At 35.0% G+C, this 25264-nt stretch overlaps 2 protein-coding genes across 2 annotated transcripts in view; both read left to right on the top strand.

Annotated features, from left to right (window-relative positions):
• Positions 1 to 9644: 9644 nt before the first annotated feature.
• Positions 9645 to 10097, top strand: LOC110346927 (olfactory receptor 7E24-like). The gene has a single exon (XM_087211149.1). The coding sequence runs from the start codon at positions 9645 to 9647 to the stop codon at positions 10095 to 10097; it is 453 nt and encodes a 150-aa protein (XP_087067275.1).
• A 10262-nt stretch (positions 10098 to 20359) lies between these two features.
• LOC147828090 (olfactory receptor 7E178-like) overlaps positions 20360 to 25264 on the top strand; it is a gene marked incomplete at its 5' end in the record, with an annotated part of 28014 nt that continues 23109 nt past the window's right edge. Inside the window, one exon of the mRNA XM_087211150.1 lies at positions 20360 to 25264. This exon is cut by the window's right edge and continues 23109 nt beyond it. Within this exon, the coding sequence (XP_087067276.1) occupies positions 20360 to 21496 (1137 nt within the window).

Here is a 25264-nt window from a genome sequence, read left to right as displayed (position 1 = left end):
AAATGTTTCTTTAACGAGGTCAAATGCAACCAATGGGAAGTGGGGACACTATGGTACTCTCCCCTGGCAGGTAATGTACATTTTTTGTTGTTGTTGTTACCGGGGATCGAACATGGGATCTTGTGCTTGTGAGACAGGCACCAGAACCATCGAGCTAAATCCCCAGCAAGGTAATGCACTTTTTATCATATGGCAGACCCTTTTATCAAGGTCATTTTATTTTACTTTTTCCATTAAGTTTATTTGTACATTTTAGGTATTAAATATAGTTACATTCATCATTGGGAACTTGTACCTTTACATGATGTACCTTGGTTCTTATTTTTTCCCCTTCCCCTGCCCTCCCTTCACCACCTCCACCCTTCCATATTTGCAAAGATTTGTTTCCATTTTTTTCCTTTTCTCATATTTTTTTCTTTTCACTTTTTCCTTTCCCCTACTCTTCCCACTTCCCCTACACCTTTAGACCTTTTCTTCCTGTTACACATATCAATTATACAATTTTTAAAAAATTACAATATCAAGGTTTAGAGGAAATTACCACAGATTTTACAGAATTTAAGAGGTTATATAAAGCATATTACAAAAATCTTTTTTGAAATAAATTTAAAAACTTCTATGAAGTACCTTGGGAGACAAATTAATGAAATTGACTCTGGGAGAAATATAAAATTTGAATAGCACCTATTAAAGGAAGTATAAGATGAAATCCCAGTTGTTGATTCTTTCTGCTAGTTCCCATGCTATTGAGGTTTTGTTCATAAAGTCTTTTCCTATGCCAATATCTTCAAGAGTTCTACCTAACTTATCTTCCAGCAAGTTTAGTTTTTCTGCCTCAATATTTAGATCTTTAATCCACATGTGTAAATACTGAACAGTTTCTCTAGTGTGAAAAACTCAAAGTGTAAATAAGGATTGAAAGGATTAATGATGAATAATTGATACTTTGAAATAAGAAAAGGTCAAAAGGGGTAGGGGTGGTAGGAGGGGATGGGGTAAGGAAAGAAGGGAAAGGAAATATTATGAGAAAAGAAAAAAATGGAAACAAAGTCTAGGTAAATAGAGAAGGGTGGAGGGGGTGAGGGATGTGCAGATAATGGGGGAAAAAATGAAAACCAAGATATATCATGTACAGGTACAAGCACCCAATGATAATTGTAAATGTATTGTACACCTAAAATGGACCAATAAAAGAATTTAAGGAAAAAAAGGAAAGTATATTCCTACCTTGAAAACCTACCTATATGAAAATAGGCTTATATAAATTTTTCCCTCATTAAGTTTATTGGTACATTTTAGGTATAAAATACAGTTACATATATCACTGGGATCTTATACCATTACATGAGTATCTTGGTTCTTATTTTTCCCCTTTCCCTGCCCTCCCTTCACCCCCTCAACTCCTCCCTATTTGCAAAGATTTTGTTTGTTTCCATTTTTTTCCCTTTCTCATACTTTTTCTTTTCCCTTTTTTCCTTTCCCCAGCCCTCCTACTTCCCCTACTCCTTTAGACATTTTCTTCCTATTACACAATATCAATTATACATTTTAAAATTACAATATCAAGATATAGGAGACATTACCACAGATTTTAGAGAATTTAAGAGGATATAGAAAGCATATTTCAAAAATCTGTTTTGAAATAAATTTGACAACTTCTAAGAAGTACCTTGGAAGATAAATTAATGAAACAGACTCTGGAAGAAATATAAAATTTGAATAGCACCTATTAAAAAAAGTATATTCCTAGCTTGAAAACCTACCTGTATGAAAACAACAGGCTCATATACATTTTAACTGATAAATTATATCAAACATTTAAAGCAAAAAAAAAGAGGAACAATTCTCCCCTCATTTTAGGAAATCAACATTGGAGTAATACTAAACCTGGATAAAGATAATAAAAGGAAAATGTATGAACACAGATAGAAATTTGTTTAACAAAGCAAACTATTAGAAGACAGATCTGGCAGTATGTAGAAAGTGGTTTTATTATAGGGATGGCAGTGTTGGTTCAGCATTGGAAAATCCACAGCCAGAAGTCATCATTTTAACAGAGGAAAGGAAAAAGCCATATGATCCTGACACTAGTTGGAGAAAAAATAAACTAAATTCCACAGCTGTTCATGGTAAAAGCTATCAGGAGACTAGAATTAGAACAGAAACTTCTCAACAGATTAAAGACATGTACTCCATACTTCCAGCCAAAACCCCTTATATGAATGAACAAGATACAATGCTTTCTAAGATGGGGAAGAAGGGCAGATATGCTTACTCTTCATCTGTCCATTAAACTTTGAAACATAGACCTAAAGCAAAACAGTCTGGCAATAAAATAACACAATTAGGATAGGTTTGGAAAGGTAGAAGCAAAATCTTTATAAGTAGATGAAATGATCATCTACAAAGAAAATATTAAGAAATCTCTAGGAGCCCCTAGAACTTGTATTTGAATTTAGCAGGATTAGAAAACACAAGATATATATAAAAATTCAGGTCTATGAATACTTGCGATATAGAATTGGATGTTGAGATTTAAAAGTTATGTAGGAGTACAAAGACCTGGAAAATTAAAAAGAAAAATAAAGAACAGTGTTGGAAGATGTTTAGTACCTAACTGTAAGATTTCTTCTAAAGCTACAGTAATCAAGGTAGCGTTGATGTAAGGAAAGACATATAGATCATTGGAATAAAACAGAGAATCTAGAAATAGAACCACACATATATGGTCCACTGAGTTATGAAAGATTATTTAAAATTAACATTTTATAGAATATAAATTCAATTCAAGAGCCAAGGAAACGATAGTGTTTCAGCAAATGACACTAGAACACCTGGTGTCCATATATAAAAAACTAACCTCAACCCTTTATTTCCATACATAAAAATAACTTCAAAGTATCTATGAACCTAAATATGAAAGACTAAAACTATAAAACTTTAAGAAGAAATTATAAGGGAAAATGTTTATGAATTTAGGTAAGGCAAGAACTTCCTAGGATACAAAATACATGATGTATAAAAGAAAAAATTGATAAATGAGATTCCATCAAAATGTAGAACTTTAAATGACATCATTAAAATGAAAAAAGTCCTTAAACAGACCATATTTACAATGCATATAACCTTTGACCTGAATATATAAAGAACTCTTACAGCTCATTAATAGACAACCTGATTAAAAATTAGATACAAGAAGATGATAAATAGCCAGTACAGCACAAGGAAAGATGTGCAACACTAGAATCAGAAAAATATTAATCAGTACAATAAAAGATTGAATTATACACTCATTAGGGAGATGAAGTTAAAAGTTTTAAAAGCCTTGTCATGACTTTTTCTTTTTGTTGGATTCTCACCCTTTGCATTTAATTTATCATGCCCAATGGATTCATTCTGCTTTGCTTCCTGGTGTTGTGATCCGCATTGTGTTTTCCTATGATATTTTCTAAAATTTTGGAGTGCTGATTTGGTATTCATGAAGTCCCTAAGGTTCTCTTTATCATGAAAGCATCTTATTTCTCCATCAATTTTGAAAGATAGTTTTGCAGGGTACATCCATCTGGGTTGGAGGCTGTTTTCCTTTAGGGCTTGAAATACATCACTCCAAGCTCTTCTTGCCTTGAGGGTTTGCACTGAGAAGTCTGATGTGATTCTGATGGGTTTTCCTTTGTATGTGATTTGCTTCTTTTCTCTCACTGCTTGTAGAATTTTGTTCTTTTGTTGGGTTTCTGAAATCCTAACTATTATATGCCTATATGTAGATTTTTTGATCAAGGCTAATTGGAGTCCTATATGCCTCACTTATCTGTATGTCAAGTTATTTTTCCCTGCTTGGAAAGTTTTCTGCCATCACATCTGTGAACAATTTTTTTATGTTATCTGCACTCTCTCCTGCTTCTTCATTGACTCCAATCACTCTTCTGTTTTTCTTCTTTGCATCATCTAACAGCTGCTGGATAGATCTCTTGTGGTTGTTTACAATTTTGAAGGAATTTTTCTTTTCCTGGTCACTAATTGCCATCTTATCTTCTATATCTGAAATTCTGTCCTCACATTGGTTCATTTTGCTGCATAGACTTTCAATGGAGTTTTTAATCTCCTGGAAATCTATTTGCATCTGTTTTATGGATTCCATTTTTTGCCTATGTTGGGATTCCATCATGCTCCTCAGATCCTCTATTTGTTTGTCTGTGTCCTCTGTAGATTTATTAATCATGTCTTACACTATGGGTATAATCTTTGCTGTTATGTGAGAAATTATTTGTGATTTCATTTTTTCCAGATCCTCTTTTGTTGCCAGTTCAGGGAGTCCAGATGGTTGAGTATTAGATTGTTTCATCTCATTTCCCTTTGGGGTTGATATAGGTGATCTGGAAGTCTGCTTTTGAGGCTTGTTTACGTGTCTTCTCATTTCCACTGTGGGGGTGGATGTGCGGCTGGCTCCCGACTTTCTCACCTCCTCTGCCTTAGGGCCATTGGAATGGCAGCCAGGGAGCCTCCTTCTGGGCCCTGGGATTGGCTCACCTCCTCTGCCCTAGGAGAACTGGAATGGCGGCAGGTGAAACTCCTCCTGGGTGCTGGGATTGGCTCACCTCCTCTGCCCTAGGAGCATTGGAATGTCGGTGGGGGAACCTCCTCCCAGGCACTGGGATTGGCTCACTTTCTCTGCCTTAGGAGCTTTGAAATTGCAGCAGGGGAGCCTCCTCCTGGGTGCTCTAGGCTCATATAAATTTTAACTGATGAATTATATCAAACATTTAAACAGAAATAAGAAGGAACATTCTCCCCTCATTTTGGGAAATCAACATTGTGCTAATACTAAAACTGGATAAACATAATAGAAGAGAAAAATATGAACATAAATAAAAATTTGTTTAACAAAAGAAACTATTAAAAGTCAGATCTGACAGTATGTAGTAAGTGGTTTTATTGTAGGGATGGCAGTGTTGGTTCAGCATTGGAAGATCCACTGCCACACATCATTTGACAAAGGAAAGGAAAAAGCCATATGATCCTATTAGTAGTTACAGAAAAAGTATTGGACTAAATTCTACAGCTGTTCATGGTAAAATCTATCAGAGCCTATAAGTAGAACTGACACTTCTCAACAGATTAAAGACATGTACTCCATACTTCCAGCAAAAACACATTATATTAATGAAAAAGATACAGTGCTTTCTCCCTAATATGGGGCAAAGGGCAGATATGCATGCTCTTCATCTGTCCAATAAACTTTGAAACATAAGCCCAAACCAAAATAATCTGGCAATAAAAATAATCAAATAGCATGGGATTGGCAAGGTTGAAGTAAAATCTTTATATGTAGATGAAATGATCATCTACAGAGAAAATACTAAGAAATCTCTAGGTGCCCCTAGAACTTGTATTTGAATTTAGCAGGGTTAGAAAACACAAGATGTATATTAAATTCAGGTCTAATTATACTTTCTATAAATGAAGAATTGGATATTGAAATTTAAGTTATGTAGTAGTAGAAAGGACCTGGAAAAAGAAAAGGAAAAAAAATGAGAGTGTTGGAAGGCATTTACTACCTAATTTTAAGACTTCTAAAGCTACAGTAATCAAGGCAATGTTGGTGTAAGGACATGTAGATCAATGGAATAAAACAGAGAATCTAAAAATAGAAACACATATATGGTGCACTGATTTTTGAAAGATTATTTAACATTAACATTTTATAGAACATAAACTCAACTCAAGAGCATAGGAAAAGATAATGTTTCAACAAATGGTACTAGAACACCTGGTGTCCATATTTTAAAACCTCAACCATTTTTTTCTAGGAACTATGATCTATGAGAGGATCTACAAACCTAAATATGTAAGAATAAAACTATAAAATTTTAAGGAGAAATTATAATGGAAAATGTTCATGAATTTAGGGTAGGCAAGAAATTCCTAGGATACAGAAATCATGATGTATAAGATAAAAATTAATGAGATTCCATCAAAATTTGGAACTTTAAAAGACATCATTAAGAAAACGAAATGTAGTCTTTAACCAAAACATATTTATAATACCTATAACCTATGACCGGAATATATAAAGAACTCTTTCAACTCATTAATAGACAACCCAATAAAAAAGTAGGGACAAGAAGATGGTAAATAGCCAGTACAGCACAATGAAAGGTGTGCAACATTAGAATCAGAAAAATACTAATCAGTACCATAACAAGATAGTCTTATACACTCATTAAGGAGATTAAGTTAAAATTTTTAAAACAAACAATTTCAGCTAAGGTGTGAACCAGTTAGAACTTTCTAATACTACTAATGTGAATGTAAAATGATAAAACCATTTTGGAAAACAATATATAAATTTCTTGTATTACCGTTAAGAACAAACAGTTCTGTTCTTAAGTTTTTACTTAAGAGAAAGGAAAACACATGTTCACAATAGATTTGTACATACAGGTGGATTGTCCCTTATCTGAAATATTTGGGACCAGAAGTGTTTCAAATTTTGGTTTGAAATCCACTTGATCTTGAAAGAGGTTACCTTCTGTTTTTCTCAGGTTCCTGTTGCATGGAGTATTGTTTTCCACCCTTTGACTTTCAGTCTATGAGTTTCTTTTTAAATGCAGTGTGTTTCTTGCATGCAGCATATCGTTGGACCTTGCTTCTTGACCCATTCTGCCAGTCTATTTCTTTTGATTGTTGAATTGATACCATTAACATTGATAGTTATAACTGATACATATTGACATCATTGTCATGACTTTTTCTTTTTGTTGGATTGTCCTCCTTTGCATTTAATTTCTTGTCATGCCTGATGGATTCATTCTGCTGGGCTTCCTGGGGTTGTGATCCTCATTGTCTTTTCCTAGGATATTCTGTAAAATTTTTTGGAGTGCTGGTTTGGTATTCATGATGTTCCTAAGGTGCTCTTTTTCATGAAAATGTCTTATTTCACCATCAATTTTGAAAGATAGTTTTGTAGGTTATATCAATCTGGATTGGAGGGTGTTTTCTTTTATGGTTGGAAATATGTCACTCCAAGTTCTTCTTGCCTTGAGGCTTTGCATTGGGAAGTCTGCTGTGATTCTGATGGGCTTTCCTTTGTATGTGATTTGTTTCTTTTCTCTCACTGATTGTAGAATTTTTTCTTCTGTTTGGTTTCTGGAATCTTAACTATTATATGCCTATTTGTAGATTTTTTTTTATCATGGTTAGTTGGAATCCTATATGCCTCCCTTATCTGTATGTCAAGTTCTTTTCCCCTGCTTAGGAACTTTTCTGCTATCACTTCTGTGAACATTTTGTTTCATGTCATCTGCCCACTCTTCTCTTTCTTCATTGACTCTGATCAGTCTTATGTTATTCTTCTTTGCATCATCTAGCAGCTGCTGGATAGATTTCTCATGGTCCCTTACTATTTTAAAGAAATTTTCTTTTCCTGGTCACTAATTGCCATCTTATCTTCTATATCTGAAATTCTGTCCTCACATTGTCTCATTCTGCTTTGTAGACTTTCAATGGAGCTTTTAATCTCCTGGAAATCTGTTTGCATCTGTCTTATGGATTCCATTTTTTTCCTATGTTGGGATTCAATCATGTTCCTCAGCTCGTGTATTCTTTTGTCTGTCTGCTCTAGATTTATTAATCATGTCTTGGACTATGGGCACAATCTCTGCTGTTATCTGAGAAATTATTTCTGTTTTCTTTCTTTCCAGATCCTCTTTTGTTGCCAATTCAGGAAGTCCAAGTGGTTGAGTATCCCATTGTTCCATCTCATTTCCCTTTGGGGTTGCCTTAGGTGATCTGGAAGTCAGTTTTGAGACTTGTTTAAGTGTCTTTTCATTACCACAGATACAGCATGCCATGCCTTTGTTGAGGCAACTTTTTGCTCACCCAGTGGTCTTCAATTCTCAGCAAGCCACATAGCTGTCTTTTGTCTGCTGCTCACCAGTACCTTAATCCTTAGGTTCAGAAAAGTGGCCTGTTTCCCAAGCAAGGTTCTAGCTAGGGTCTCTTGCACTTACTGATGGTATTGGGGTAAACCTCTGACTGTTGCTTGTGTGCCTGTGCAGCTCTTTTCCAGGCAGGCCCTTTGCTTGAGTCAGTGTGCCCCAGCCTCTGGGGCCAATGCACAGCGATGGCTGGGATCTGCTTGCAGCTGGACTGCTGTGGTCCACACCACTGTGCCACCAACTAAGGTGGTCTGGTTTCTACAGTAGATGTATCGAATTAGGTTACTAGCTCAAAAATCAATGATTAAACAATTTTGGTAAGATTGAGTTTCTCACATGTGAGAAAGGTTGAGTGCACGAGCCTCAAAAGTCAGAACTGTTACCAATGAGATTCTTTCATCCAAAGACACAGTACTGGGCACTGGTTAACCACTTACTGGTCTAATTATATAAATATTCAATGATCAAAAATTGCTTATTTCCTTAATTTTATAAGATAATATAACAGAAAATATTAAAATGACAATTTTATCAAATGCATTCAATAATTTTTCTGTGTAAGTTATATCTTAAAACATTCAATACACAATCCAACGTTGCAATCTGGACAGTAGGATTTAGTCACTTTCTGAATTCTTTTTACATTAATATCTTTCTTTGAACAAAAACCTTTACACTGTTGTGTTGGTCTTTCCTTTGTTTTCTGTGAGTGACATCATTTCAATAAAATGTCTACCCACTAAATATAATGGTAAAGACATCAAATATTCTGGTTGCCATTCTGCTATTCCATGTTTTTCAATTGTTTGGTCTATTAGACCTGACCTAAACTGTAAATAATTTGTGATCATCATTGTTTTCAATAAATAACAAACAAGTTCCATATTGTTTGGTCCAGAGGTGCACAAATACTTTATTAATATTTTCCTCACTTTCTGATTAGAGGACAGCTTGTTACATGTTGGTTAACTCAGTCAAAACCACTAATAAAATTATTATAATCATTGTGCACTATTGGAATTTTTAAAGTTTTATTTCTTCTTTCAAATCTATGATTTCTATATTACAAATAGTTGATAAAAAGAGAAGTCTTTTTTTGTCTTCCAATTTCATAACACAGACCTTTCCTCTCTGATCCATTACATTTCTTCCTTTTTAAATTTTTTCTTTTCCCGATCTTTGGCACTTTCTTGCTATTCAGTCTCAGTTTATCAAATGTGTCCATTTTGTATTGTAAAAGAATACCACTGAGTTGTGGAGAATTATAAAACTTATATCTAATGTACTTATGATAAGAGATTTTATAGATTGTAGCACAAAATTATAGGTTATTTTTCATAAAGAAAATAAACATTAATTAGTGAAATAAAATAACCAGAACTTATTATTAGATTTCACTAGAAACAAACATCAAAGACAAATGCAACACTCTACATAAACAAGTATGCAATAATACTTGATATAAAAGTAATAAACATGCACAGAAGTGTTTCACATGCAAACAAGTATCAACTGGTTGAAATGACACCTGTCATAGCATCACTCAGGATACTCAGTAAGTAAACAGACACACTGCCCAAGTGATGCTTTGGGTAAATTGTTAAATACTTAACTAATTTCCTTTTTTTAAACAAACTTTTCTTTTTCAAAAGGTGTTCAAGCAATATAAAGGCACAAAATCTAACACAGGTCTCAGAATTTCATCTCATGGGTCTCTCAGAGGATCCAGAACAACAGTGCATTCTCATTGGCCAGTTCCTCTCCATGTACTTGCTCACAGTGCTTGAGAACCTGCTCATCATCCTAGCTATCAGCTCTGATTCCAACCTCCACACCCCCATATACTTTTTCCTCTCCAAGCTGTCCTTAGCTGATATCAGTTTCACCTCTTCTACTGTCCCAAAGATGATTGTGGACATCCAAACTCGTAACAGAGTCATCTCCTATGCAGTCTCCCTGACACAGATGTCGTTTTTAATGTTGATTAGATATTTGGATAATGCACTTCTAAGTGTGATGGCCATGACCACTTTGTGGCCTTCTGTCACCCCTTGCACCACCAGGTCATTACGAATCCCTCATCTCTGTGGCTTGTTGCTTTTGATGTCAGTTCTCATCAGCCTTTTGGTCTCCCAGATGCATAACTCAATTGTGTTATGATTTACCTATTTTAAGAATGTGGAAATTCCCCATTTCTTTTCTTACCCTTCAGAACTCCTCAACCTTGCCTGTTCTGACACCTTCTCCAGTAATATAGTCATGTACTTTGTGGGTGAGATCATTGTTTTTCTTTTCCATCTGAGGGATCCCTTTCTTTTACTATAAAATTGTTTCCTCCATTCTAAGAGTTCCATCATCAAATGAGAGGTATAAAGCCTTCTCCACTCGTGGATCTCACTCTCAGTGGATTGTTTATTTTATGGGATAGGGCTTGGGGTGTATCTAAGTTCACATGTCTCAACTTCTCCAAGGAAATGTGCAATGCCCTCGGTAGTGTATCCTGTAGTCACCCTCATGCTTAACCCTTTCATCTACAGCCTAAGAAACAGACATCAAGAGAGCCATGTGGAGGCTCCTCAGAAAGACAGTTTGATCTCATTTGCAGTGCATGTTGGAAAACCCAGAAAATTCCACATCATTCATCATGGCATTTTGTAGCTCTTCTGACTTTCATTCATCTCTGTGTTTCATATCTAAATAATGGGGTATTTTTACCTGTCTCTAATGAGAAAGTTGGAGCATTCTGTAGTCACTTCATTTGTACATTTCTGAATCCTATTATACCTATGGGTCCTTCTGGAACTTTTTGTTAATGATCCAAGCACACCAGAAAGATAAGCAACTCTTAAAAATGCACTTAAAGTCAGTATCTTCCTGAAAGAGTTCTAGAAATCATATTACAGTGATACATGCATACCCATCTTTGTAGCAGCACAATTCATAATAGCTAAATTTTGGCCTATCTGTACATCCATCAACAAATGAATGGATGAAGAAAATGTGGTATTTATGCACAGGGGAGTACTACTCTGCTATTAAGATAAGTTTGAAGCATTGGTGTGAAAATGGATCCAGTTTGAGACCATATGTCAAATGACATAAATCAGACACATGAGTTTAAATATCACATGGTTTCACTTATATGAAAAATCCAAAGTTTAAAGACAGAGTGAAATAAAAGATAGCTAATACCAAGTAGGGAAATAGATCTTTCTCAAAGTGGAAGGGGATCAAGAGGTGGAAGGAGAGGGGAGGGAGGGAATGTTGATAAAGAAAAGGAACTAAGATGTGTTATGTACATGTACCAACTACACAAAGTAATTTAAACATCATATAGTGCAAACATGTTAAAAAAAGGAGATAATTGAGGGATAGATGGAGGGGACTTGGGGAAGGGAAAGGGAATGAAAACAGGAACTAAGATGCATTATGTACATGTACCAACTCTACACAAAGAATGTGAACATTTTGCACTAAAGACCTGTACTAATAAAGAAAATCATCTTTAAAATAAATAAAATTTACATACTTTGGCAGGTATATTCCTAGCCTTTTAAATATTTTATTTTGAGGAAGAGACTCACTAAGTTGCCTAGGCTGTCCTTGAACTTGTGATCCTTAACATGAACATTTTTAAGGAAACTTTGATTTCACTAAAAAAAGTTTGATACACTTTTATATACCTTCCTTTTGTACAATGTGTTGCTTTTCCTTTGTTGCTTTCAGGCTACTTGCTGGGGCCTTTGATGTTTTCACTATAATATGGGTAAATGCAGTTGTCATTGAATTTATCATATTTGAAGTTTATTCAGATTTTTGAATATGTATGTCCACTTCTTTAAATTTGAGAATTTTCAAGTTTCATTATTTTTAATTGGTTCTCTGCTTCTCTCTCTCTCTCTCTTTCCCTCTCTCTCTTCTCCTCCCCCTCTTCCTCCTCTTTCTGGAACTTCCATTATGAAATATTTCAGCTCAATGATATCCCACAATTTTGTTAAGATATCTTCACTTTTGCATTAATTGGTTTCATTTCCTTTTCCATTAATTGATTCAATAATTTTAATTACCCTGTCCTTAATTTCACTGATTCTTCCTTCTACTTAATAGAGTTTGCTATTAACAACCTATCAAATATTTCAATTACAGATGTTTTAACTTCAGTATTTTTTTTTAATAATTTACATTTCAGTTAATATTCTCATTTTGTTCATGCATCATTTTCGTGCCTTTTGTTTCCTCTCTGTGTTCTCTAGCTTGTTGACTGTCCTTCACAGGGTTATTTTTATTGCCATTTTATAGTACTCAGGATCAAACCCAGGGCTTTTGCACTGAGCTGCATCTTGCTAAATCACTAAGTTGCCCAGGCTGGGTATGAACTTGTGATTTGTCTGCTTCCAACCCCCAGAGTGCCTGAATTCACTTGTGTGCCACTGTATCAGGGCCAGGTGGTTATTTTGAGTTTGTTTTCATATAAACCATTGTTCCCCCACTTGTTTAAGAAAGATTTGACAGTCAGTTGTTGAAGATTTAATTTATTCCTTGACCATATTTCCCTGTTTCTTTGCATGACTTGTGCTCTTTGTTGAGATTTGGGAATATAAAAACATCTACCTATTTCATTTTTCAAATTAAATTCTTGGCTCTAAGCATAGTATCTATGTCCTGTAACTAATATGGAATGAATTAACTTAAAAATTCAGTTTGTATGATCAAGCATTATAAACGTCTCAACACACACCCACCACCTTTCATATTTATCTCTACAAGTACTGCCATTTGCTGTCCTCTCAGTGTCTCCTCCATCACTTTTCTGCATACAGCTAAACTGCAGACTTTTTTCCATATCCACTTTGATTAGGAATGTAACAAACTTCTCTTTGAATTAAGTAAAGAAAATCTCCAAATTGTGTTTACTTCAACACAGATCTATACATGTGATAATGCAATATTCAAGAGATTGTTATTCACATACAAACCACTCTATATGTGTAAGAGAAACCAGTAAACTGAAGCCATTAATATTATTATTGTTATTATAATTATTATTAGCAGCATGTGAGATTGAACCCAGGGCTTTCACAATGACCTACATCTCCAGCTTTTTAAAATATTTATTTGAAACAAGATCTTGCTAAGTTGTGCAGGCTGGGTTCAACTTGTGATCTACTGGCCTCAGCCTCTCAGGAATGTTTTATTAAAGTTTTCAAAAGCTAAAGTTACAAATAAATCTGAAGAAAATATATTCTGGAGCTAGGTGATTTCCTTCTTCGGGGAAATAAACAGAATCAGAGAGAACATTTGGGTTTGGAATGGTTGGGGGTGGCCTGACTTTGATGGAGGGGCTGTTCTGGTGTAGCAGACAACAGGGCATCTCATAGTACTTTGCCACAAGGAGAAATTCCAAGGAAGCTGGGAGATGCCTGTAGGCATACCCAGTGCTCAGGAAATTCTGTCCACTTCTTGATTTGTCTCAAGGAAATATTTGTTGAGATGTTGGTGGTGTGCTGAATTGAGGACTATGCTGGAAAGTAGAAAGAAAGATGTGACTTTAAAATGCTTTAAACTCAGGGTTCTGGTAGAAGCTGAGAGGGGCAGCAGCTAAGCCTCTCCCAGTGAGACATGGTTCTCATGGAGCCTCCTGGTTCCCATGCCCTTGTGTAACCCCCACACATTGAGTGCAATGTATCTAATGATTCTTCTCCACCATGAGAATGTTGAAGAAGTGATGGGTGGTCTTTTCCAGAAATAGGATGAAAAATCAGGCTCCCTACTGTGGAAAAGCTTGGATAATTTTCATAAAAAATAAAAATAGAGCTATAGAGGAAATTACATCATTTGGTTGGAGAGACAGCTGCACTCCCATGTTTATTGTAGAACTATTTACAGCCATCAAGAATTGGAAACAATGTAAGTGCCAATCTATATGTGAATGGATAAAAAATGGGAGGATAATACACAATGGAATACTATTTATTCATAAGAAGGACATCATTCTGTCATATGGGATAACAAAGATGGGTCTGGAAGTCATTATGTTAAGTAAAATAAGTCAGACCCAGAAAACAAAACCATGTGACATCATTCATATAGGAAGGTAAAATGTTGATCTCATGGAAGGAGAGAATAGCAGTGCAGTTCACAGAGATTATAGAAAATAGCAGGGAGGGAGGGATGGAGAAAGACTGATTAAAAGTTACCATGGTACAGTTTGATAGGAGCAAGATAGGTGCTTAAATTGTCCACAATTCTTGATGCTTGTGAATAGTACTGTGATAAACACAGAGTACAGATGAATTCTATTGCATAGTGTAGTAGCTATAGATAATGAGAATATACTAAGTATGGGTATTTTAGAAAGCTAGAAGAAAACATTTCAAGTGGTTTACTGTAAAGAATTGATACATATTTGATGAGAGGTTTGTTTACCCTGATTTAGACATTACATAATGTATATTTCTATCAAAGCATTGTATTATACCCCATAAATATGTACAAGTTTATGTATCAACTAAAATAAAGAAAATAATTAAAATTATTTTAATATATGGCCTTCATTTTGTTGATCCTGGGGCATGTAAGTACAATATATAAATAAATATGTAATGAACGTCAAATAGATATGTTAGAGTGAATCATTTTATAATATTTCAATGTAATTCCATTGGAGAAAAAAGAACTGAATACTTATTCAAGGTAGTAAAAATATCTACATAAATTTCCAACGTGTATGATGCCTGTGACAAAGGGGAGAAAATTAAAATAAGGTCTTAGAAATACTGAGAAATGAAAATAGTATGAGGGATTTCTAATTATCACTACAGTTCCTAATTAATACAATGGATTGACAAATATCAAATCCTACATTGATATTAAATTGAAGGCAAATCAATTTGAGTTGTTTCCATCTCTCCTTCCCCTACCTCTTTCATTTATCAGACATTATCTCTCTATGTAGCCAAGGCCAGTCTCAAGAATTTCCTGCTGCAGTCTCCCAAGAGATGTGAGTAAATGCATGTACTACCATCCCCAGCTGTGCTATGAGTTTTATGAAATTATCCTATAATTAATAAGTCAGAGGTAAGATTTAGGCGAATTTCCTCCTGAAAAGTTTCCATGTACACCTAGATTATGTCAATAGCCACACGTCCTTGGAGATTGAGGTAGCATAGATCTGTGCTAATTAGGAGCTGTGAGCATTGATCATCTGTGGTCATACAACTGAGATAATTGGCCAGCACCTCCAGAACTTTATTTTGTCAGTTCCAGTGCAGCTGCTTCATACCAATGTCTTCTGCCCTCATGGGCCCCTGCATCAAATTGGGTCTAACTTCTTTCAAATCCTGACAGAGCTTGAGCTTTACCACTTAGCAGACACGAGAGGAGCAGCAGGTCCACTCTTCTTGGTAATGACCCAGCAGAGATCCAGCCCAGGCCAGTGAGTGCTAAGACAGATTGTGGAAGTGGGAGGGATGGTGAGGAACAATGATTCTTCATCGTGTGGACAAACATGGCAGTTGAAAGAGACTGATGGGAAGATAACAAGATGCAGAGTCTCATCTTAGAAGACTATATGTGCTTTGGTTCAGGGGTAGGGTCTAGTGATTCACATTAATAATTCTGCTCTTCTCTCACCCTTTGTGTAGCTCCTGTAGGCAGGTGCCTCCTTTGTACCATTATTCAGTAGAACTTGCTATCACATGCAGGATTCACATGAAATTCTTCTAATTGGGTTAGGAAGGCAGGATCTGAAATCTGACATTCTTTAATCCCATTTGTAAATAAGAGTGTTGATGATTAAGAAAATAAAATAAAGTGGTAGTACAAAGGCACTATAGAATACAATGTAAAAAAACCTAACTCTCCCAAAACCAAAAAAGGCCAGAAAACTCATTTCAAACAGGGACATTTTCCTATGATTGTATGAGATCAATGCAATAATGATATAAAATCAAGTAATTCAAAAGTTTTTCTTACAATATTACTGTTTAATTGTTGATAGATTGCTAGTACACTAACACTGTATATGTGATCATTCATTCTTCAGGTTTATGAGGGTATTCATTAAAAATTGAAGTCCACCAAAAACAAAGCTAGAAGTTATGTATCATTATGGCTTGTGTTTAGATTTCCCCCTAAAGCCACGTGCAGTCATAGGTTGGGTGAGCCAACCAATGGTGGACCAAAACTTCTTCTAACTGTGAGCTAAATAAACCTTTCTCCCTTTAGCTTTGGACATTGGAAATTTTCCCTCAGTGATGATCTTTGTGCTTTGAACACTAAGGACATAGAACTGTCAATGTTCTGTGCCTCCAAACCTTCAGTCCAGTGGGAACCACACCTTTGTGTCTTACTCCATAATATTCTGGATCAGAAGACTCCTATTTGAGCCTGCATTCATGCCTACTATGAGGACAGAGCCTGTGTCTTCACTGGGCACCAAGACATTTGATTTGAATGCTTTTGTTATTGCTCAACAGTGTAGCAGTGGAAACCAGTAAGTCCTGAGGGAAATGATGGATGGAAGAGGGAGTGTCTATCAGGATCATTGCTTTCCCATCATCACGGCCATCATGCAGTTTTGGCAGCTGGTTGGGAGCATAGAGTTGTACAAAAATCTATCAATAAGGCCTGTCATTACCAGAAGAAATCCCTTTATCACTGTGAACTTCTCCTTGGGTTGTCCTTGCAGATCTCAGTGTGTGGCCGCTGTATCAGCGACAGGTAAAATGGCTATGGTCATAGCCAATGGTCATGGAAATAGCAGGCACTAAAAATTCAGCACAGATCACTGTGTTCTCCACTCCAGAACATCCTTGTGGCTGTCCATATCTTTTTGAATTTTTCTATCAACTCATTCAATCTCAAAATGATACTTAGCCATATCTTGCTTTCTTTCGTGCTCTGGAAATTTGAAAAAAGTTTTAAAGTGTATCTGCAGTTAAGGTCACTGTCTCTCTGATTGTTTAGAGTACTTAAGGCACAGTCTGAAAATTTAATTAATTTCTTCAGAGTCCCGGTGTTATTTCTTGAACATAGGGAAGGTTACTAGGATTTCTAACCACATTATTACATCTGAGTAGAATTCTAGTTCATACAACCTCACTGATTATGAATGAAACAGATAATCGATGTTTTCCATGAGATTACCATATGATGGGTATAAAATCAGAGGAAATATAAGTTAGCTATTCACACTGATTATTTTCACATCATTCAACTAAAGATCTTGTGACTTGAAATCATTGTTTTCCTATTTCTGGAGCATAGCAGTTAAATTTTTCTCTATATTTATTACTTTATACCTTATATTTACTATATGTTATATGTTTTGAAAGAAATGACCATCTCCTATATTTCATACTGAGAGTCCATGCTTTGCAGAGAAAAGAAATAAAAAATAACAGTGCATATTAAACCATGAATGTACCCTTCCTTTATTCACAAATACTGGCCATAACCAATGTGTTTTCAACACACTTGGTGGTTTTCTCTTTGAATATTCATGATTTTCAGTGAAATTTCATAGCAATAAATGCAAGATAAAATAGCTCTTGTTTATGCGTATATCATGGACATATGAAACCTATAATTCCATCTATTTGCATTTTCAATTATTCAAAGACCATGGCAGAGACATTCATGAGTATAGAGAAAGCAAAAGAGACACAAAGAGAAGAAGGCTGGCAAGCCTTGCTGCTGGAGCTGAGACATAGTAGACACATTTTGGTCTTTCACATCATTTGAAGACTCCAGAGAGCTATTTGGCAATTGTATGTACTAATAATTTTATGCACCATTTCTTTGACTATTGAATTCCTTAAAATATCCCACAATGACCAAATATTTATTAGTTCCTAAACCTAGATTTCTTGCTAAACATATGGTTAGGAAGGCTTTTGTTCTCCCAACATCCAATAAGCACAGAGGTCAAAGAAGTAGAGTTATTTAGGCTCCTTCAGCATATTGTAGGAAGACAATCATATGTGACAAAAGCTTTAATTCTTTTTTTTTTTTTTTTTTTTTGCCTCTATCCCAGGACATTTTCTTTTCTACTGGTTCTACTTGAGACAAGTGGAAAAATTACCTTCTATACAAGTGGAAATTTCTTTTCTTTTTCTTCCTTTTTTTTGGAGGTTTGAGACAGGGTTTCATTGCATGGTAGGAGATGGCATTGAATTTGAGATGCTCCTACCTCTGCATCTTAAGAACTGAGATTACAGATGTACATGACCATGCATGGCTAAGAGGAAATTTTCTGATGAGTTATATTGACAGATTATTATGAGAGAGACTTCATATATATTTTTGATGGTACATACTAAGAATGAGAGGTATTTAATAATGACTGAATTTTTAATGAGATAACAAATATAAGTGATTAGTAGTAAAATTGGATCTCTATGAATTGTTGGAAATAACACATGGAAATTCACTTGTGTGGCATGGAGAAGGCACAAGAGCTTTAAGGGATTGTTGCAAAAGGAGCTGATGTCCCTCTCTCTGGTAATGCTGTACATCATCTAAATCATTGAAAGGAGATGAAGCACTTCACAGAATTAGAATCCACATGCTGATGTAGCTAGTGTATTTCATGGGCTATTGGTGACGCATTGCATTCCATTTAGATAGTTTTGATATTCCTTATTTTTAAACAATTAAGGAAACTCTTTATGGATCCATGAATTTAAAGTGGCATGGAAAACTTGAAAAGAAAATGAGAATCATGACAGCAATTGTCTTTGGAGAATAAGTGTGCAGGAGAACAGAATAGTGCAGAAATGCCAATTACTTGAATTATGCAGGTAGTAGTTTCTATCTGATTAAAGTAAGAATTATGTTGCAAATAACATTGGTGTATATTTCTAACTTAGTAAACAGTTTTATTGATTAATAAAATAATAATAGGTCATATTAATGAACTATTTCTTAAGGGTTAGGAAATATCAAAAGATGTGATACATCAATCTTGACAGATATGTTGATTAGTGTGGTTTAATTTAATCAGAGTATCTAGATATGTTAAAAGTCTCCAATTTGGTATATTGATATATGAAACTGAAAAGCACTAGTCTACGCATATAACTATTTTTCTTGTTGTTTCTTTTTTTCCTTTGTGGTGATGTGGATCAAACCTGTGGTCTTGTACATGGCAGACAAGTGCTCTACCATCCTGCTATACACCCAGCACTGGGCATTTTTGAAAGTTTCTTTAAAACAGCTGCATAAGCAAACAATTATTGTTGCCATACTATAATAGTTGAAAGTGCCAAATGTGTTTGTTATTTCCTGTACTTTTCTGTTTTCATTGCTTCCAAATTATATCATTGTGTGAGCTGACAATATAATGAACTCAATTTCATTCAGGTAGTTGAAGTAAGAGCCTTATAATCCATGTTTCAGGAAAGATTTACTTAAAAGTGTATTCATCAGTGGTAGAAGGAAGGTCAGATCTCAAACCTGGGTGTTGGAGCTGACCATCATGCTAAAACACTTCACTTTTGGGAGATAATTTGTGATCAGAAAAACAATGAAAGAAAATTACCAGGTTACTTAAGAATGTACTTTCAAGGAAAAACAACCACATACCTGTCTTCACAGCTCAAACATCCCCAATATATGGGCTTGACAAAATTAAAACCTGTGGAGGAAAAGACAATTTAAAAACTGTTTCTTAACATTTCATTAATTTTGGGGGAGAGTGCTGAGGATTGACTTGAAGATTACACACCCAGCTCTGTTTTATTTTAATTTTGAGACTGGGTTTTGCAAAATCACTGTTTCCCAGATTGGGTTCAAATTTTCAGTCCTCCTGCCACAGCCTCCATGTCTGGTGGGATTACAGACATGTGCCCCCATGCCTAGCTATGTTTCATTACTTTTTCATCATTGACTTGTGCAGAGTACACTAATGCCACATTTGTGGTTAGCAATATGATTATGTGCATTAAAGGAACAAAATTTATAAAATTTTCACAAAGTTCAATGATACAAATTATAGATGAAATATGTCTTAAAAGAAATACTTAATTTGAGTGAACACTGACTTGCATTAAAGAGAGGAAGCAGGAATCCAAGAATGGTGAAAAATTTTTCAGTGATAAGAGGCACTGAGCTATATTTACCAGTGAACCATCACATTAGTTTAGTGTTCATATGATGCAGTCCTAATTTCTGTGGAATTATATTAAATGCTCTTAAGTATGGGAATATTGTACTTAGTTTTAGATGAACATAAGTTTGAATACTTCTTAACTGCCAATATTTTTATGAAGAGAGACAGGCTATTATTTTTTCTTTATTGTTAATAAAAAGAGGAGATTATATTTTGTTGTGACCATGGACTTCTTTGTTGCTAATATTTTTGGCTATAACATTGAGTAGGTGAGTATGGATGGATGGGAATAACACAAAACCATTAATGAAAAAATGTCATCACTTCTTGGCCTTTTGGCAAAGATCAAGTGCAAAACTTCCCAAGGGAATTGTATTTATCACAATTGAAAAATGTTCCTGAAGATGTATGGACTCCAACTGCACATAATTTATATTTAAATCCTGAACTCAAAATACATAAAGTACATAGTGTACTTTTTTATGTGCTTTTTTTCTTCCAAAGGTGTTCAAGCAATGCAGAAATAGAGAATCTAACACAGGTTTCTGAATTCCATCTCTTGGGTTTTTCAGAGGATCCATATGTGCAGCCCATCCTCTTTGGATTATTACTGTCCATGTACCTGGTCACAGTGCTCAGGAATCTGGTCATCATCATGGCTGTCATCTCTGACTCCCATCTCCACACTCCCATGTACTTCTTCCTCTCCAACCTTTCCTTGGCTGACATCTGTTTCACCTCCACCACAGTCCCAAAGATGATTGTGGACATCCAGAGTGACAGCAGAGTCATCTCCTATGTGGGCTGCCTGACACAGATGTCTCTGTTTATTATATTTATATGCATGGATGACATGCTTCTGACTGTGATGGCCTATGACTGGTTTGTGGCCATCTGTCACCCCCTACAGTATCCAATCATCATGAATCCTCACCATTGTGGCTTCTTAGTTGTGGTGTCTTTTTTGTTTAGCATCTTGGACTCTCAGCTCCACAATTTGATTGTCTTACAATTTACCTACTTCAAGGATGTCATCATTTCCAATTTCTTTTGTTTCCCTGCTCAACTGCTTAACCTTGACTGTTCTAACAACTTCTCCAGTAAGATTTTAAAGTATATTGCTGCTGTGTTACTTGGATTTTTTCCCATCTCAGGGATATTTTTATCTTATTATAAAATTATTTCTTCCATTCTGAGAATTCCATCACCAGGAGGGAAGTTTAAAGCCCTGTCCACCTGTGGGTCTCACCTGTCAGTTGTTTGCTTATTTTATGGAACAAGCAGTGGTGTGTACTTCAGTTCAGCTGTATCACAATCTCCCACAAATTGTTTGGGTGCCTCAGTCATTTATACCTTGGTCACCCCAATGCTAAATCCCTTCATCTACAGCCTGAGGAACAGGGATATTAAAAGTAGTTTAAGCAGGCTTCTCAGTAGAAAATTATAATCTTAGGAACTGAGGTATCCAGTATAACTACAGGGTGAAAAAGACAGCAAAATTAAACATTTATAGCTGTACATTCTGCTTTGGCAATCACATTGATTTCTCTTAGATGATTTTTAAATCCTCATTACATATTTAGTAACTAATAATTAATTAATATTAATGCCACTGAGATCTGTACTTGAAAATGATGAACTTTGTTATTTTTTAATTTAAAAAATTACCATAATAGAAATGGAAACAAAAAAGCAACAGATGAGTCCTGAAAAGAAACAAAAGAAATGAACATACACTAAGCTTCCTTCAGATTATAGGAAGAACCTCCAAATTTAGTGGCATTCTATTTTCTCTTCTCCCATTAGTATTCAAAAGTCCTTAGAGTTTGTAATGAAAAAATTTGGTTAATTATGAGATCTATGCACTGAGTCTTCAAGGTCATTTAATAGTTAATATTCAATCCATACATCCAGATGTTGTTTTTTGGCTCCAGTAAAACCAGTACCATACCTGTGTTTCTTTGTTCTATTTTTGTCTGTGTCCAAAAGTTCCTGTATGAGATTGCTTGAAAGTCTATTCTGAGGACAGAGCATGGGTTTTCATGGGAAATAGGTAGATAAAAGTACTGGATATTCTATCTTGTCATCATGCTGCAGAGAAGTAGAATAAAGCACTAAATGGTGAAAGACATGAAAGATAGAGGGAGGACTATCAGGCACATTGAGTGTTCATCATTAGGACAATTCAGACTGGGTAGCCAAATTGGAGAACACCTCCATGCAAAATTTGAGCCATGAGGACTGTAGAATTTACATGTCTGGTTGTGGTGGGCATCCTAGAAATCTCATCCAAGGTGTTGATTTCCTCCTATACTGGTTCATCTTTTCAAAGATATCCCATGAAGACCATATAAAAAGGATTAATTCAAACTGTTGCAAGATAACTTCAAAAGGAGTATGAAGGATGTGTTGAGGATGAGGATATGCATGACAATAATCATAACCTCATCAATCATTATCAATACATATCTGAGTGCCAAGTGTTCTATGTAGATGGTTTCAATTCATATACATAGTCTTCCTCAGGTCATAAATGCCACATTATTTCATTTTATGGAAAAGAAATGAGCATGATATTTTTATGCCACATATGTTGGTGTATAGCTTGGCACACTGAAGGCATGTTTAAATTGAGCTTTCTGATTAGATAGATGCACAGGGTATCTGAGTATGAGAATCCTGGCAGTTTGTCCTCTTGACAACACATTCACCCACTTCACTTCCCTGTCACTCAAGGAGAAACCCCTTACTCCCTATGTATTCCTCTTCTAGGAGGATCTTGATAGCTCAGAGGATAAAGCTGCACATGGAATCTGATGTGTCAACCATAGGAAGAATGGCTGAGTTCTGAAGTATGGAGCACAGAAAGAGATAGCCCATGATAACTTAGAAAAGACATCTATGTTTTCCTGCTTCACTCTATCCTTTCAGGTGTCAATACAATATTAAAACCACCCCACTTAATTAGAAAAGGAGACGTAAAGTCAGGTCTTTCCTTCATACTTAGGACACAGTGACAATTTGAAAACTGTACCTGAAGTCAAAACTACTGTACCTGTATTGCAACCTTTCTGATGGTTGTAAAGCAATGGAAAAGATTAGTGCTAATCTAATCAGCTAGAGATTGTTAATTTATCTTTCAGTGCTATCAGCTCCATTTACATGTTGTTTAACTTAGGGTAGTTTGTTACATCTCTGGAACTCAGCATTGTCATCTAAGTTGGTTTCTAGATGAGACACCAGAATTGCATATCAATTAAACAAATAATAATTTCACTCTATGAGGTTAATATGTGACAAAATCATAATATTGGTGTTAATATAAGTAAGGTAGTTATTAAGAAGATTAATATCTCTGTTCAATTAAAATATCTCATAATCTGAACTTACTGTTTTCCTATTTCTGTAATGTTGTATTTTAATTTTGCCCTTATGTAAGTTTGTGCAGTGTATTTGGAGAAGCAATGGTTTTCCTTCTGATTTCCCAGAGATTACAGTGAGTTTGTTCCAGAGAAGACATCAAAAATAAAAATCTGTTAAATATTGCATAATTCCTTCCTTTGTTCCCAAATATTAGCCATCTTTGCAAGTTCAAAAGTTTGGTGTTTTCCTGCACAAAATTTTATCCTTTTCAGGAATGTCTCATAGATTAGAGAGAAAAAAATAGCTTTTATATCTAGGCCTTGGACACATGGGAACCCTAGTACCATCAAAAGCATTATAGCTTTAAATCATTCAAAGAAAATGGGGAGATTTTGATAAGCATAAAAGGAGCAAAAGGAGAACAAAGAAGAGCAAAACTGATTGTTTGAGCTGAATGTTACACCTTAATATCATTACAAGGTTCCAGAGCAATTTGACAATTTTATTCATCAGGAGAATTATTATTTCCTGATAAAGCAATGTAATGGTGCAATATGTATTAGATTCCAAAATTGCTTATTATCATATGTTGTCTGGTGATGAATATTATACTTTTTGTTTCCATTAGGAAGTATGAGCACAGTGAGGTTGAGAAATTCCCACCCATTTTATATATTGTAGGAAGGCAATCTACAGGACAGAAATGTTCATTTCCTGACCTCCATGCCGAGGTATTGTTTCTTATTTGAGTGAAAAGGAAATAGTCTCAATGAAATAAAAATATCTTGTCTACTTATTTGGAAGATTTATTACTACATGGATCTCAATGATATTTTGATCATGCATCTTAAGAAAAAGGCAATATACATTAGAATACCTGATTTTTATTTGGAAAGTACGTATAGGTGGTTTACAGTAATTTTACATATACATCAACTGTGAGATATCAAACAAAGAGCCTTCAACTGCATATTATGTAACATCTTGAACTTCTGTGATACAGAAGCATTTTGAAAGGACTGTCATAACAATAAACTCTAAGTTAAATAATATTCTTCTTATATAGTAATGTATATCAAAGTGAAACAAATAGGACACACATGAATAAATACAGAATAGGCTCTCTGTTGTGAAAAACTAAAAGTGTAAATAAGGTTCAAATGATACAATTGATAATGTGAAATAGGAACAAAAGGTCTAAAGGATTTGGGGAAGTGAGAAAGATGGGGAAATGAAAGAAAGGCAAAAAAAATATGAGAAAAGGTAAAAATAGAAACAAGTCTCTGTAAATAGGAAAGGGTAGAGGGAGTGAAGGGAGAGCAGGGAAATGGGGAAAAATAAGCACTAAAGTATAGCATGTAAAGGTAAAAGATCCCAATGATGAATGTAACTGTATTTTATACCTTATATGTACCAATAAAATTAATGAAATATTTTAAAAATATAGACATGAATATCATTTAAAATGTCAGAAATAGATGTATATGCATCACAGAAAGACTTAAAAGCACACTGTCAATGTCAAGTGGTAAATTTCAGGTGGAAAAGGTATTTTGTTGTTCACTATTTAAGGGAGCTCATGGTAATTTTGGGATAAGTTATTTAGGAACATGAGTTATTAATGGATGGATAAATCAATATCATCATGGAAACAAATTAAAGAGAGTCATTGTCTTTGGAGGATAAGTATTCAGGTGAGCAGAATCATGCACAGAAATCGAGACCTCAAACTTCAGAGGCAATAATTCATATCATGCTAAATGTTAGTTATAAAATAAATATTGCTAAATATTTATATTTTGAAATTGGTAGTCAGTTTTCTTAACAGTAAGAACATGGAATACTAATGTAC

Source organism: Heterocephalus glaber, unplaced genomic scaffold (genome assembly GCF_053883595.1).
Source record: "Heterocephalus glaber isolate CG9 unplaced genomic scaffold, H.glaber_assembly_v1.0 deba00001321, whole genome shotgun sequence".
NCBI lineage: Eukaryota > Metazoa > Chordata > Mammalia > Rodentia > Bathyergidae > Heterocephalus > Heterocephalus glaber.
The sequence above is the reverse complement of the archived record's forward strand: the minus strand, read 5'-3'. Positions and strand labels throughout refer to the sequence as shown.